Source organism: Aethalodelphis obliquidens, unplaced genomic scaffold (genome assembly GCF_003676395.1).
Source record: "Aethalodelphis obliquidens isolate GAN/ISIS:26980383/991018 unplaced genomic scaffold, ASM367639v1 scaffold13, whole genome shotgun sequence".
In the NCBI taxonomy this organism is placed as follows: Eukaryota; Metazoa; Chordata; class Mammalia; order Artiodactyla; family Delphinidae; genus Aethalodelphis; species Aethalodelphis obliquidens.
Genome location: NW_020837957.1, coordinates 34,994,479 through 35,007,198, shown reverse-complemented (window position 1 = coordinate 35,007,198; position 12,720 = coordinate 34,994,479). Strand labels below are relative to the sequence as shown.

General features: G+C 35.2%; 1 protein-coding gene across 6 annotated transcripts in view; it reads left to right on the top strand.

The window, feature by feature from the left end:
* SASS6 (SAS-6 centriolar assembly protein) overlaps window positions 1-12,720 on the top strand; it is a 52,067-nt gene that overhangs the window by 19,042 nt on the left and 20,305 nt on the right. For 4 of the 6 annotated variants that reach the window (XM_027114458.1, XM_027114460.1, XM_027114455.1 and 1 more), the window contains 7 exons: window positions 6,500-6,691; window positions 9,489-9,683; window positions 9,815-9,904; window positions 9,983-10,162; window positions 10,555-10,636; window positions 11,333-11,469; window positions 12,414-12,449. In XM_027114458.1, the coding sequence (XP_026970259.1) occupies window positions 6,500-6,691; window positions 9,489-9,683; window positions 9,815-9,904; window positions 9,983-10,162; window positions 10,555-10,636; window positions 11,333-11,469; window positions 12,414-12,449 (912 nt within the window). The remainder of the gene's footprint in view (window positions 1-6,499; window positions 6,692-9,488; window positions 9,684-9,814; window positions 9,905-9,982; window positions 10,163-10,554; window positions 10,637-11,332; window positions 11,470-12,413; window positions 12,450-12,720) is intronic. The other 2 variants (XM_027114457.1, XM_027114459.1) reach the window with 1 other exon arrangement.

The window sequence follows — 12,720 nt, the reverse complement described above, 5'->3', positions numbered from 1 at the left end:
AATCAGCTATATGTATACATAGATCCCCATATCCCCTCCCTCATGCGTCTCCCTCCCACCCTCCCTATCCCACCCCTCTAGGTGGTCACAAAGTATGAGCTGATCTCCCTGTGCTATGTGGGTGCTTCCCACTAGCTAGCTATTTTACATTTGGTAATGTATGTATGTTAGTGCCACTCTCTCACTTCATCTCCGCTTACCCTTGCCCCTCCCCATGTCCTCAAGTCCATTCTCTTAAGTCTGCATCTTTATTCCTGTCCTGCCCCTAAGTTCTTCAAAACCTTTTTTGTTTTGTTTTTTAGATTCCATATATATATGTGAGCATACTGTATTTGTTTTTCTCTTTCTAACTTACTTCACTCTGTATGACAGACTCTAGGTCCATCCACCTCACTACAAATAACCAATTTCATTTCTTTTTACGACTGAGTAATATTCCATTGTATATATGTGCCACATCTTTATTCATTCATCTGTCGATGGACACTTAGGTTGCTACCATGTCCTGGCTATTGTAAATAGTGCTGCAATGAACATTGTGGTACATGACTCTTTTTGAATTATGGTTTTCTTAGATTGTATGTCCAGTAGTGGGAATGCTGGGTCATATGGTAGTTCTAGTTTTAGTTTTTTAAGGAACCTCCATACTGTTCTCCATAATGACTGTCAATTTACATTCCCACCAACAGTGTAAGAGGGTTCCCTTTTCTCCACACCCTCTCCAGCATTTATGGTTTGTAGATTTTTTGATGATGGCCATTCTGACCGGTGTGAGGTGATATCTCATTGTAGTTTTGATTTGCATTTCTCTAATGATTAGTGATGTTGAGCATCCTTTCACTTGTTTGTTGGCAACCTGTATATGTTCTTTGGAGAAATGTCTATTTAGGTCTTCTGCCCAGTTTTGGATTGGGTTGTTTGTTTTTTTGATATTGAGCTGCATGAGCTGCTTGTATATTTGGGAGATTAATCCTTTGTCAGTTGCTTTGTTTGCAAATATTTTCTCCCATTCTGAGGGTTGTATTTTCATCTTGTTTATGGTTTCCTTTGCTGTGCAAAAGCTTTAAAGTTTCATTAGGTCCCATTTGTTTATTTTTGTTTTTATTTCAATTTCTCTAGGAGGTGGGTCAAAAAGGATCTTGCTGTGATTTATGTCATAGAGTGTTCTGCCTATGTTTTCCTCTAAGAGTTTTATAGCGTCTGGTCTTACATTTAGGTGTTTAATCCATTTTGAGTTTGTTTTTGTGTATGGTGTTAGGGAGTGTTCTAATTTCATTCTTTTACATATAGCTGTCCAGTTTTCCCAGTACCACTTATTGAAGAGGCTGTCTTTTCTCCATTGTATATTCTTGTCTCCTTTATCAAAGATAAGGTGACCGTATATGCATGGGTTTATCACTGGGCTTTCTATCTTGTTCCATTGATCTATATTTCTGTTTTTGTGCCAGTACCATACTGTCTTGATTACTGTAGCTTTGTAGTATAGTCTGAAGTCAGGGAGCCTGATGCCTCCAGGTCCATTTTTCTTTCTCCAGATTGCTTTGGCTATTTGAGGTCTTTTGTGTTTCCATACAAATTGTGAAATTTTTTGTTCTAGTTCTGTGAAAAATGCCAGTGGTAGTTTGATAGAGATTGCATTGAATCTGTAGATTGCTTTGAGTAGTATAGTCATTTTCACAATGTTGATTCTTCCAATCGAAGAACATGGTGTATCTCTCCATCTGTTTGTATCATCTTTAATTTCTTTCATCAGTGTCTTATAATTTTCTGCATACAGGTCTTTTGTCTCCCTAGGTAGGTTTATTCCTAGGTATTTTATTCTTTTTTGTTGCAATGGTAAATGGGAGTGTTTCCTTGATTTCTCTTTCAGATATTTCATCATTAGTATACAGGAATGCAAGAGATTTCTGTGCATTAATTTTGTATCCTGCTACTTTACCAAATTTATTGATTGGTCCTAGTAGTTTTCTGGGAGCATCTTTAAGATTCTCTGTGTATATTATCATGTCATCTGCAAACTGTGACAGTTTTACTTCTTTTCCGATTTGGATTCCTTTTATTTCTTTTTCTTCTCTGATTGCTGTGACTAAAACTTCCAAAACTATGTTGAATAATAGCGGTGAGAGTTGGCAGTCTTGTCTTGTTCCTGATCTTAGTGGAAATGGTTTCGGTTTTTCACCATTGAGAACGATGTTGGCTGTGGGTTTGTCGTATTTGGCCTTTATTATGTTGAGGTAAGTTCCCTCTATGCCTACTTTCTGGAGAGTTTTTATCGTAAATGGGTGTTGAATTTTGTCGAAAGCTTTCTCTGCATCTATTGAGATTATCATATGGTTTTTATCCTTCATTTGCTAATATGGTGTATCACATTGATTGATTTGCATACAATGAAGGGATAAATCCTCACTTGATCATGATGTATGATCCTTTTAATGTGCTCCTGGGGTAAACCTGAGATAAACCCCACTTGATCATGGTGTATGATCCTTTTAATGTGCTGCTGGCTTCTGTTTGCTAGTGTTTTGTTGAGGATTTTTGCATCTGTGTTCATCAGCGATATTGGCCTGTAGTTTTCTTTTTTTGTGACCTCTTTGTCTGGTTTTGGTATCGGAAGTCTCTGAGTCCATCCTCAGTTCTTTTCATTCTTTTTTCTTTATTCTGCTCTGTGGTAGTTATTTCCACTATTTTATCTTCCAGGTCACTTATCTGTTCTGCTGCCTAAGTTACTCTGCTATGCTTCATTCTAGAGAATTTTTAATTTCATTTATTGTGTTGTTCATCATTGTTTGCTTGCTCTTTAGTTGTTCTAGGTCCTTGTTAAACATTTCTTGTATTTTCTCCATTCTATTTCCAAGATTTTGGATCATCTTTACTATCATTTTAGATTTTGGATCATCTTTAATATCATTACTCTGAATTTTTTTTCAGGTAGACTGCCTGTTTCCTCTTCATTTGTTTGTTGTGGTGGGTTTTTACCTTGCTCCTTCATCTGTTGCGTATTTCTCTGTCTTCTCATTTTACTTTACTTACTGTGTTTGGGGTCTCCTTTTTGCAGGCTGCACGTTCGTAGTTCCTGTTGTTTTTGGTGTCAGCCCCCAGAGGGTAAGGTTGGTTCAGTGGCTTGTGTTGGCTTCTTGGTGGAGGGGACTGGTGCCTGTGTTCTGGTGGATGAGGCTGGATCTTGTCTTTCTGGTGGGAAGGACCGCATCCGGTGGTGTGTTTTGGGGTGTCTGTGAACTTAGTATGATTTTAGGCAGCCTCTCTGCTAATGGGTGAGGTTGTGTTCTTGTCTTGCTAGTTGTTTGGCATGGCGTGTCCAGCACTGTAGCTTGCTGGTTGTTGAGTGGAGCTGGGTCTTAGTGTTGAGATGGACATCTCTGGGAGAGCTCTCGCTGATTGATATTACATGGGGCCAGGAGGTCTCTGGTGGTCCAGTGTCCTGAACTTGGCTCTTCCACTTCAGAGGCTCAGGCCTGACCCCCTGCTGGAGCACCAAGACCCTGTCCGCTGCACGGCTGGAGTACCTTGACAGTAGGAGAAGCTGGCCTGCAGTGGTTCTCCTTCTGCGCTACACATTAGAATCACCTGTTTCTTCCTTGTTTTGCCCCAAAGGCAGTGTTCCACAGAGAAAAACAGTAGCCTTGAAAATAGTCACAGCTCTAAGACTCGTTTCTTTTTCCCTTTGTGCTTAGTTGGGTTTCACTTGCTCACAGGGGGCCTCGTGCAGAGGCCTTGCACCCAGCTCTTCTGACCGGAGTTCCTAGTGTGGAATGGCTACCGCTAGCACCTCAGCTCAGGCGGGCCGTGTGCATGGGTCTGATGCCTTTTTAAGGCATTTTTCTTTAGGTTCTTTTCTGATTTCCTTCGTGATTATTGGTCCTTTTGGATTTTCTGTTTTTTCTTGAGTTATGTTAGTTATATTTCCTTAAAAAGCCATGTATTTCATCTTTGTGTTTAAATGTATTAGTAAAATATCTTATATGTTGTTTTATGATTTTTAAAGTCTTCATACCATTTCTCTTACATTCTTAATGTCTTTTTTTTAATGAGACTTGTTTGTCTGGTTTTTTGTAGTATTTTTAAAGAACCAGTTTTTTCTTTCATTAATTAGTTCTATACTGTCTCCCCACCCACCCCGATTTCATTAATTTCTATTGTTTACTAAAGTTTTTTTTGCCTCTATTTTCAAACAAGTTAGGTTCTAAAAGTCTCATAATAAGTGTATTTGTTTATAACACCAAAATGACTGAAGGATTTGTTTGCATTCCTTACTGCATTTTCTAATAGGATTGTGAATCAGTCCTTTGAGACTTTAAAACCAAGCAAGCCACTCTTCTCTTCCTGCTGATAGATAGTCTATAGGGCAGTGATTTTAAGACTTTAGTGTACATCACAATCACCTGAAATAAACAAAGTAGAAAATGTAAATATTGTAATTCTATCCATTACACTTTTTAAAACAAAAGCTCCAAAATTCTGATTATCGCTGGGATAAATCCAGTTTTGTTTTGTTTTGTTTTTTTTGTGGTACGCGGGCCTCTCACTGTTGTGGCCTCTCCTGTTGTGGAGCACAGGCTCCGGACACGTAGGCTCAGCGGCCATGGCTCACGGGCCCAGCTGCTCTGTGGCATGTGGGATCTTCCTGGACCAGGGCACGAACCCGTGTCCCCTGCATCGGCAGGCGGACTCTCAACCACTGTGCCACCAGGGAAGCCCTAAAGCCAGTTCTTTATGTTTATAATCTTTGGTCTCTGTTGCCTTCAGTGTGTTTAATTACCCTCTTAGACAGTTACAGTTAGCATCTGTACCAGTTTGCTCATTGTTATTTTTTTCTTGATTGCTCCTTGAGTGTTTTCTTCCAAGGTTGCATTTTCAGTTTTGTATGGACTCTTTTTTTCTGTTTTATCTCTTTTTCTTCCTTCTTCTCTCAATTTTAGTTTCCAAAAATGAGGAATTCTTAAAATACTCATGTAAAATTCCCAAAGTATTTTATGAGAGAGACACTCTCCTGGTTTTGTGGTAGGAATTTTTGAATGGGTACAACATTTCTGGAATGCAGTTTTGGAACTAGTATCAAGCTTTATATTTGTTTACATATTTTTGACCTATAATTGATCAAAAGGAAATAATCTGAATTTGGATGTATGCTTATGTACAAAAATATTAACCATAGTTTTATTTGTAATTGTGAAAAATTGTGAACTCAGTATCCATAGTAGAGCAGGGGTTAATTGCATTATGGTATAGCCATGGGATAGAATATTGTGCAGCTATTAAAAGTATTTACAAAGAGTTTTTTAATGATGTGAGGAGGTGCAAATGCTAAAGGATTAAAAAGCATGATTAAATTGTGTAAGCAGGTTGGTCTCATTTTGTTAAATTTAACTATGTGTGTTATGTGTGTATGTGTGGTGTCAGTATAAGCGTATAAATGACTCGAAAGGAATATTCCTAAATATTTAGAATGACACCTTGGATGAGATCATCGGTTATTTGTGATTTCTTTCTTTATGCCTTTAAGAGAATGTATAACTTTCATAATGAGAAAAATACTCTTTATTTTTTAAATGTATTTAGGATTTGATAGTATTCATCAACAAATTATTTAACATTTTTAAAATTTGTTATTGAATGAAAGATTCTTTAAATTCTGTAGTGCTTTACAGTTTTTAAAGTTTCACATGCATAATTTTATATAATCCCATAATAACTCTTTTTTAATCCTCTAACCCTATATAGCCCCTCCCCCTTCCCTCTCCTCACTGATAACCACTAGTTTGTTCTCTGTATCTGTGAGTCTGCTTCTTTTTTGTTTTATTCACTAGTCTGTTGTATTTTTTAGATTCCACATATAAGTGATATCATACAGTATTTTTCTTTCTCTGACTTATTTCATTTAGCATAACGCCCTCCAAGTCCAACAACAGAAATTATTAAGATAGATTAGTGGTATGATTCAAAGAGGTACCAGAGATTTCAGAGTTACAACTATGTTCAAATTTTATTGTTGGTGAAATGTAACAACTAAATGTAAGACTGAGCAATACCTTGTCAATTTTACAAGTTTAGATGTTTCTTTCATTAGAAGACATATATACTGGTTGTAAAAAACTGAAACAGTATAATGTGGTTTAAAGCAAACACTGAATGTTCCTTATGTACCTGCTCATTTGTTTTCTCAGAAATAGGTTCACACTATATATACTATTTTGTAATTTGCTTTTTTCTTTTTTAACTTAATCCTATATCATTCTTCCCTTAATTTGAAGACCATTATGTCTAAACATGTGGGTTTAGGAGAAGAAATTATGAACAAGATGATAGTGGTAAATTTGACTTTGTTGACTTTTCTTTTTCATGAAACCCATAATTGAAAATAGATTCTCTTAAAAGCAAGGAAATCTTATAAAGAAGAATAATTAAGATTTTTTTTTCTTCAAATCTCATGTTTGTATTTTTTTTCCTTTGAATTTTGGTACTGTATTTTATTATATAATAGGCACAGGTTCGATACCAACAGCAGCATGAACAACAGAAAAAAGATTTAGAAATCCTCCATCAACGAAACGTCCAGCAGCTACAAAACAGATTGTCTGAGTTAGAATCTGCTAATAAAGACCTCACTGAAAGGAAATATAAAGGAGACTCTACCATCAGAGAACTTAAAACAAAACTGTCTGGTGTTGAAGAGGTATGGAACGTTGGGGTTGGTCTCCCCCCCCCCCCAATTTAAAAGCACAGTTTAATTTAGTGACTTGATTTTAATTTGTTTATTACTTTATTACTTGTACGGGTGGTGTTCTGGATGCTCTGCAAGGATCTCTTGTAGTTTTAGGGTAGTCAGTTCAGACAATACGAAAAAAATGGAGAATCGAAAATCTAATAAAATGGACTAATTGAGAACAGCGCTAAGGTAAACTTGGATATTTTTTGTTGGGGCCTTGAGTAGCAGCTCTTTGGCACAGCCCGTAGATCTTTCAGTGTACTTTCAACATCAGCACAGTGTCTGTGGCTCAGGGTGCTCAGTGTTGGCAGGGCTGGTTCTTTCTTTCAGTCTACTCAACATATTAAACAACTATATGAAGTTTAGTGTCTAGAAATAATAATGCTAATGATAATAGAAATGATAATAGCTAATGCTTACTGAACACTGTTTTATGTGCTTTGCATATATATTAACTCATTTAATTCTTATAACAATTATTTTAAAGAAGGTACTGTTATTATCCCCATCTTACAGATGATGAAACTAAGGCACAGAGAACTTAAGTAACTTGCCCAAGTTGGCATGGCCATAAGTAGAAAAGTGAGGATTGAAATCCTTTATTTACCTGTCTCTAGTACTACCTTGTTCTTTTAGGCAACAGAGACATTTAAAATATTTTGCTATAGTGGTACTTTTGTTGATACTTTGCCAGTGATGATAGACTCCTTCCTAGCATTATTATACATTATTGTCATATGAGTTATTAGAAAACATATGTAGATTTTGTTAAGTCTGTCATGTTTGAATGTAAAGATCTCCAGTGTTATTCTAGCTCACAAGACATCCAACTCCATTTGACCAGTCTGTTATGCTTAGAAACTCTAAAGCCTGATTTTTTTTTTTTTTTTGCGGTACGCTGGCCTCTCACTGTTGGGCCTCTCCCGTTGCGGAGCACAGGCTCCGGACACCCAGGCTCAGTGGCCATGGCTCACGGGCCCAGCCGCTCCGTGGCATGTGGGATCTTCCCGGATCGGGGCACGAACCCACATCCCCTTAATCAGCAGGCTGACTCTCAACCACTGCGCCACGAAGGAAGCCCTAAAGCCTGACTGATTTTATGTTCAGATCCTCACAGCATTCTGTCCTAACAATTAGATGTCTTCAGTCCTTCTCACTACCCTCTTCACCTTTCACATCAGTTAGTAAAACATTTCAGCCTGCATAGTACATTGGATAGTGAATACTTCATTATAATGCTACGTGGTTTCTTCTGTTTTAGCACTGACACTGGCCAGTGTATATAAACAGTGTGCTTTGTTATGTTGATTTTCATATAATGTAATCAAAATATTTCTTCCAAGCTTTGCATAAGACTTGCAAATTATGAGTCCTGGGAATTTTCTTTTTTAAACTTCTGAGTATTGTTACCTAATTATGTTAAATTATACCTTTTAGAGATTAGTACCCTAAAATTAGTAATTACTACCGTTTATCAGGTATTTACTATGTGCCAGGCAATATGCTAAGTAGTTTATGTAAGGGTTTTTGTGAAGATGAAATTAAATAATTTATGAGGTGTTTTTTCTATTCTACAAATAAGGGACTGAAATTTAAGGAGGTTAAGTAATTCCCAGGGTCACACAGAAGAGCCAGGATTTGTATTCTATGTCTGCCTGATAGCAGAGTCTGTGTTTCTAAAACCACTATGGTATAATACTATAAAATTATTTTGTAAAGTTTTTGTTAAAACCAAAAACTAATTAGGAATACTACATACTGGGCTTTAGTATAGTATATTGGCAACATTTGGACTGATATTAGCTGATTGAGATGTGATCTAGTATAGATATTTTTAAAAATTATTTTTTAATATTATTTTCATATTTTCCATTATGGTTTATCATAGGTTATTGAATATAGTTCCCTGTGATATACATTAGGACCTCGTTATTTATCTATTTTATACGTAGTAGTTTGTATCTGCTAATCCTAAACTCCTAATTTATAACCAGCCTGCCCCCCAGCTGCCCTTTTGGTAACCATAAGTTTGTTTTCTATGTCTGTGAGTCTGTTTCTGTTTTGTAAATATGTTCATTTGTATCATATTTTGGATTCCACATATAAGTGATATCATATAGTATTTCTTTCTCTTTCTGACTTCACTTAGTATAATAATCTGTTTTTAGTTAACAATTATTGTCAGTTAACAATATCTCATGCATGATTCCTTGGCTACCCTTGGAAACAGTTGAAGAACTCAGGCCATATCTCACACTAATGAAATCAGAATCTCTTGGGCATGGTACCAGGCATCAGTAGTTTTTAAAGCTTTCCAGGTGATTTCAATATGCAGACTAGATTGAGAATCACTGCTTTGGTGGTAGAATGATAGGGCTTTCTTTTCATTTATATATTTTATGTATTTTGAAATTCTGTTATAATGAGCATTTATTACCTAAGTGATTTTTTTTAAACTGTAGATTTCAAGACATCAGAAAATTCTTGTTACTGGTTTTCAAAAGTTCTAGTAATTTATTCATAAATAAGGATTGTTTTATTTTCCCTTGTCATTGCATTAGATACTAGTGCATTTTACAATTATATTTCAGATCTACAAGTTACATGTGCCTTTAGAGAGACCTTCATTTCTTTAAAAGAATACCAGTACTAGAACTTTAAAGTTATTAAAGACAATTTTTCTGTTTTAAATATCTTAATTATAAATTACCAAACCAGCCAACTTTCCTTTTTCATAATGCAACTTTTTTTTTTCCTCCTCTAGGAGCTCCAGCGGGCTAAGCAAGAAGTCCTCTCTTTGCGAAGAGAGAATTCTACACTTGATGCTGAGTGCCATGAAAAAGAAAAGCATATTAATCATCTACAAACAAAAGTGGCTGTTTTAGAACAGGAAATCAAGGATAAGGATCAGCTTGTTTTAAGAACAAAAGAAGCATTTGATACAATCCAGGAACAAAAGGTCTGTTTTAAAATTTTCTAAACAAATTGATGGTTTATAAATGATCTATAAATGATCACGTTTATAAATGATACTTTTCCTAAATAAACACAGACTTCCTAATTATTCATGTTTTTAAAAATATGTATCAGGTGGCTTTAGAAGAAAATGGTGAGAAAAATCAGGTACAACTAGGAAAACTTGAAGCTACAGTAAAATCATTATCAGCTGAACTTCTTAAGGTTTGTTTTTAAAAACTTAATAGAATATTGATATTTCATTGGATTATGTAGAGATGTACATATAAAGCTCTTTTACAGGCAAATGAAATTATCAAAAAGTTGCAAGGGGATCTGAAGACCTTAATGGGTAAATTGAAACTAAAGAATACAGTAACTATTCAGCAAGAGAAACTCTTGGCTGAGAAGGAAGAAAAATTGCAAAAGGAACAAAGAGAATTACAAGATGTTGTACAGTCTCTCCGAATTAAAGAGCAAGAGGTAGTTAATATTTTATATTTTTGCGTGTGTGACTATTTGCAAAGCATAATGAATTTCCTCATGTATTTTTAAAACTTCTACTTCGTTATATCAGAGAATAGTTTTGGCTTTTTTTCCCCAAAAGAACGTGACTATAATCAATAGAATTTAATAACCTATTTCAGTTTGAAAAGTTAGTTATCATGACTCAGATACCTTGAGTGTTCATACGTATATATGTGTATGTATATGTGTGTATATATGTAATTATGTATTTTATTTCACTGCTGAGCTAATTCCTTTCTTATTTAATAGTAATTAATAGCTGTTAATTATTTAATGAATAGTAATACATTTCTTCAGTCTTTATTTTAGTCTTTATTATGCTTACTATAAGGATTAACATATTTCAGGTATGCAAATTACAAGAACAATTAGAAGCTACAGTTCAAAAACTTGAAGAAAGCAAACAGCTTCTAAAAAATAATGAGAAGTGTAAGTATTTTACCTTTTTATGTAAATGAGGTTTGTAGCTTTATTCTTAACCTGAAATTTTTATTTGAATTCATAAGACTAGGTAAATCAAGGTACTGCTATATACAAATAATCTGCTTTAAATGTACCATCTTAATGTCTTTGCTGTAGTAAATTATATCAACTGTCCTGTAAAACAGTTACCATCATTATTAAAAAAAACCCTATTACATGTGTCAGTAACCCAAAATTAAGTGTTGAAAATATTAACTATAATTTACTATTTAAATTCTTTACTACTACTTGTTATAATTGCTGTGTTTACCTACTGGTAATAGTATGAACTATTTGAAACAAAAATATGAGATTAGGCCTTTAACATTTTCTCAGTTTCTGATACTGATTATGAGAAATAAGAGTTTGAATTTTAAATAAACTGGAAGGTATCATTCTGGAAATGAAAGCCTTTAAAGAGATCCTTGACTAGCAGAAATATGTGCTTCTGATAGTAAAAGAATAAGGAGTCCTATGTGGCAGTTGCTAAAATAAGAATATTTAATGACAAAAATTTAGGTGAACCTGTTATTCTCCTGTGATATAAGGTAGTTTTAAAAACTTTAAATTAAAAAAGTCAATATAATTTTTAAATATTTAAAATTATTAGAAAAATAAAAATATTCAAAATTCTTTACCTTGTTACTTGTTCTTTTATTTAAGTAATCACATGGTTAAATAAAGAATTAAATGAAAATCAGCTAGTGAGAAAGCAAGATGTATTGGGACCTTCAACCACTCCACCTGTACATTCTAGTAGCAACACCATCAGAAGTGGAATTTCTCCTAACTCTAATGTGGTAAGATTTAAATTAAGATGTTGTGAGTGGTCTTAGTAAATTTTCTAAAACAAACATATTTCCAGATTGTTAGGTGCTGGTACCTAATATGACTAGAGTCCTACAATTTTTAGCACTGAAGTAAAGTTTAAGTTCCATTTGGAAGTGGGACATAAAGGTACACTTATTCTTAACAAAGAGGCTATATTTTAAGGGTACACTTCTTTGTAAGATTTTAATGGACATTGAAATCACTCAGTATTAACTAATGCCAAATGTGCTGAAAAACTGTTAACACACACACAAAGTATTTAGGAGGCCTCAGTAAGGGAGAACAAGGTATGGGCTCAAGTTTGACACTGTAGTGGAGGAGCCTAATCTGAGTTCTATTAGAAGAAAAAGAGAGAAAGAAAAACCCTATTACCAGGCTTGTCAGCTCTAGATTCTGGAAGAAACTCGTTAGAGTTTTTTAGCTCCGAGTACCTGGATCTGGCTTGGTAATATCAGCTAGGTCTAGGGATTGCTGGGAACTGACCTTGCACTCAGAGCGAGGTTTTGGGGTTCTCCTGCTGAACATAAACAATTTCACAGAGTATCAGCATCAGGCAAGGCCACTCTCTGTGATGGATCAAGACAAAAACAAGACCACTTCATAATCATGTCTGAACACAGACAAGAATATGACATTGCCAAACCACAAAAATGGGCAAGTATCCTATCCTGGCTAAAGTGAGTGACTGCTGCTCATTATTAATTATAGCTTCAGCCTTTATACATTCATCCTGCCTTATTAGATAAGATTTATTCAGATACCCTGTCATATAGTTATCCCCGTTTCTTGATAGCATCCAGTCCACAGCAAAGCCCTGTGTTCTTAAACTGTTCCTTAACTCACCTAACACATGACTAAGTCCAATAAATAACTCCCTTTTAACACTATCTTACTGAGACACCTCTCTTACTAGGTTCTACGTGGTGTTCAGTCTTCCTTGTTGCAAAGAGTGAGTACACCTCTAGATATGTTTCTGGTGGTCTTTGACTGGAGGGCATTGGCAGAGGATTTAAAATGCAAATCCATAATAGAATTTTTAATCTACTCTAGTAAATGAGATAGTACTTGATGTTTAAAGGGAAAGGATTTGTGCTAATTTGGGAAAAGGTGCAGAGTGAAGTGCCTGGTACTGAATTACAAACTTGAAAAAACTTGACAGGTTTAACCTCAATGACTGATGATAAATAGCTGTGTAAAAGGTATTTTTGTCATACGGCCAC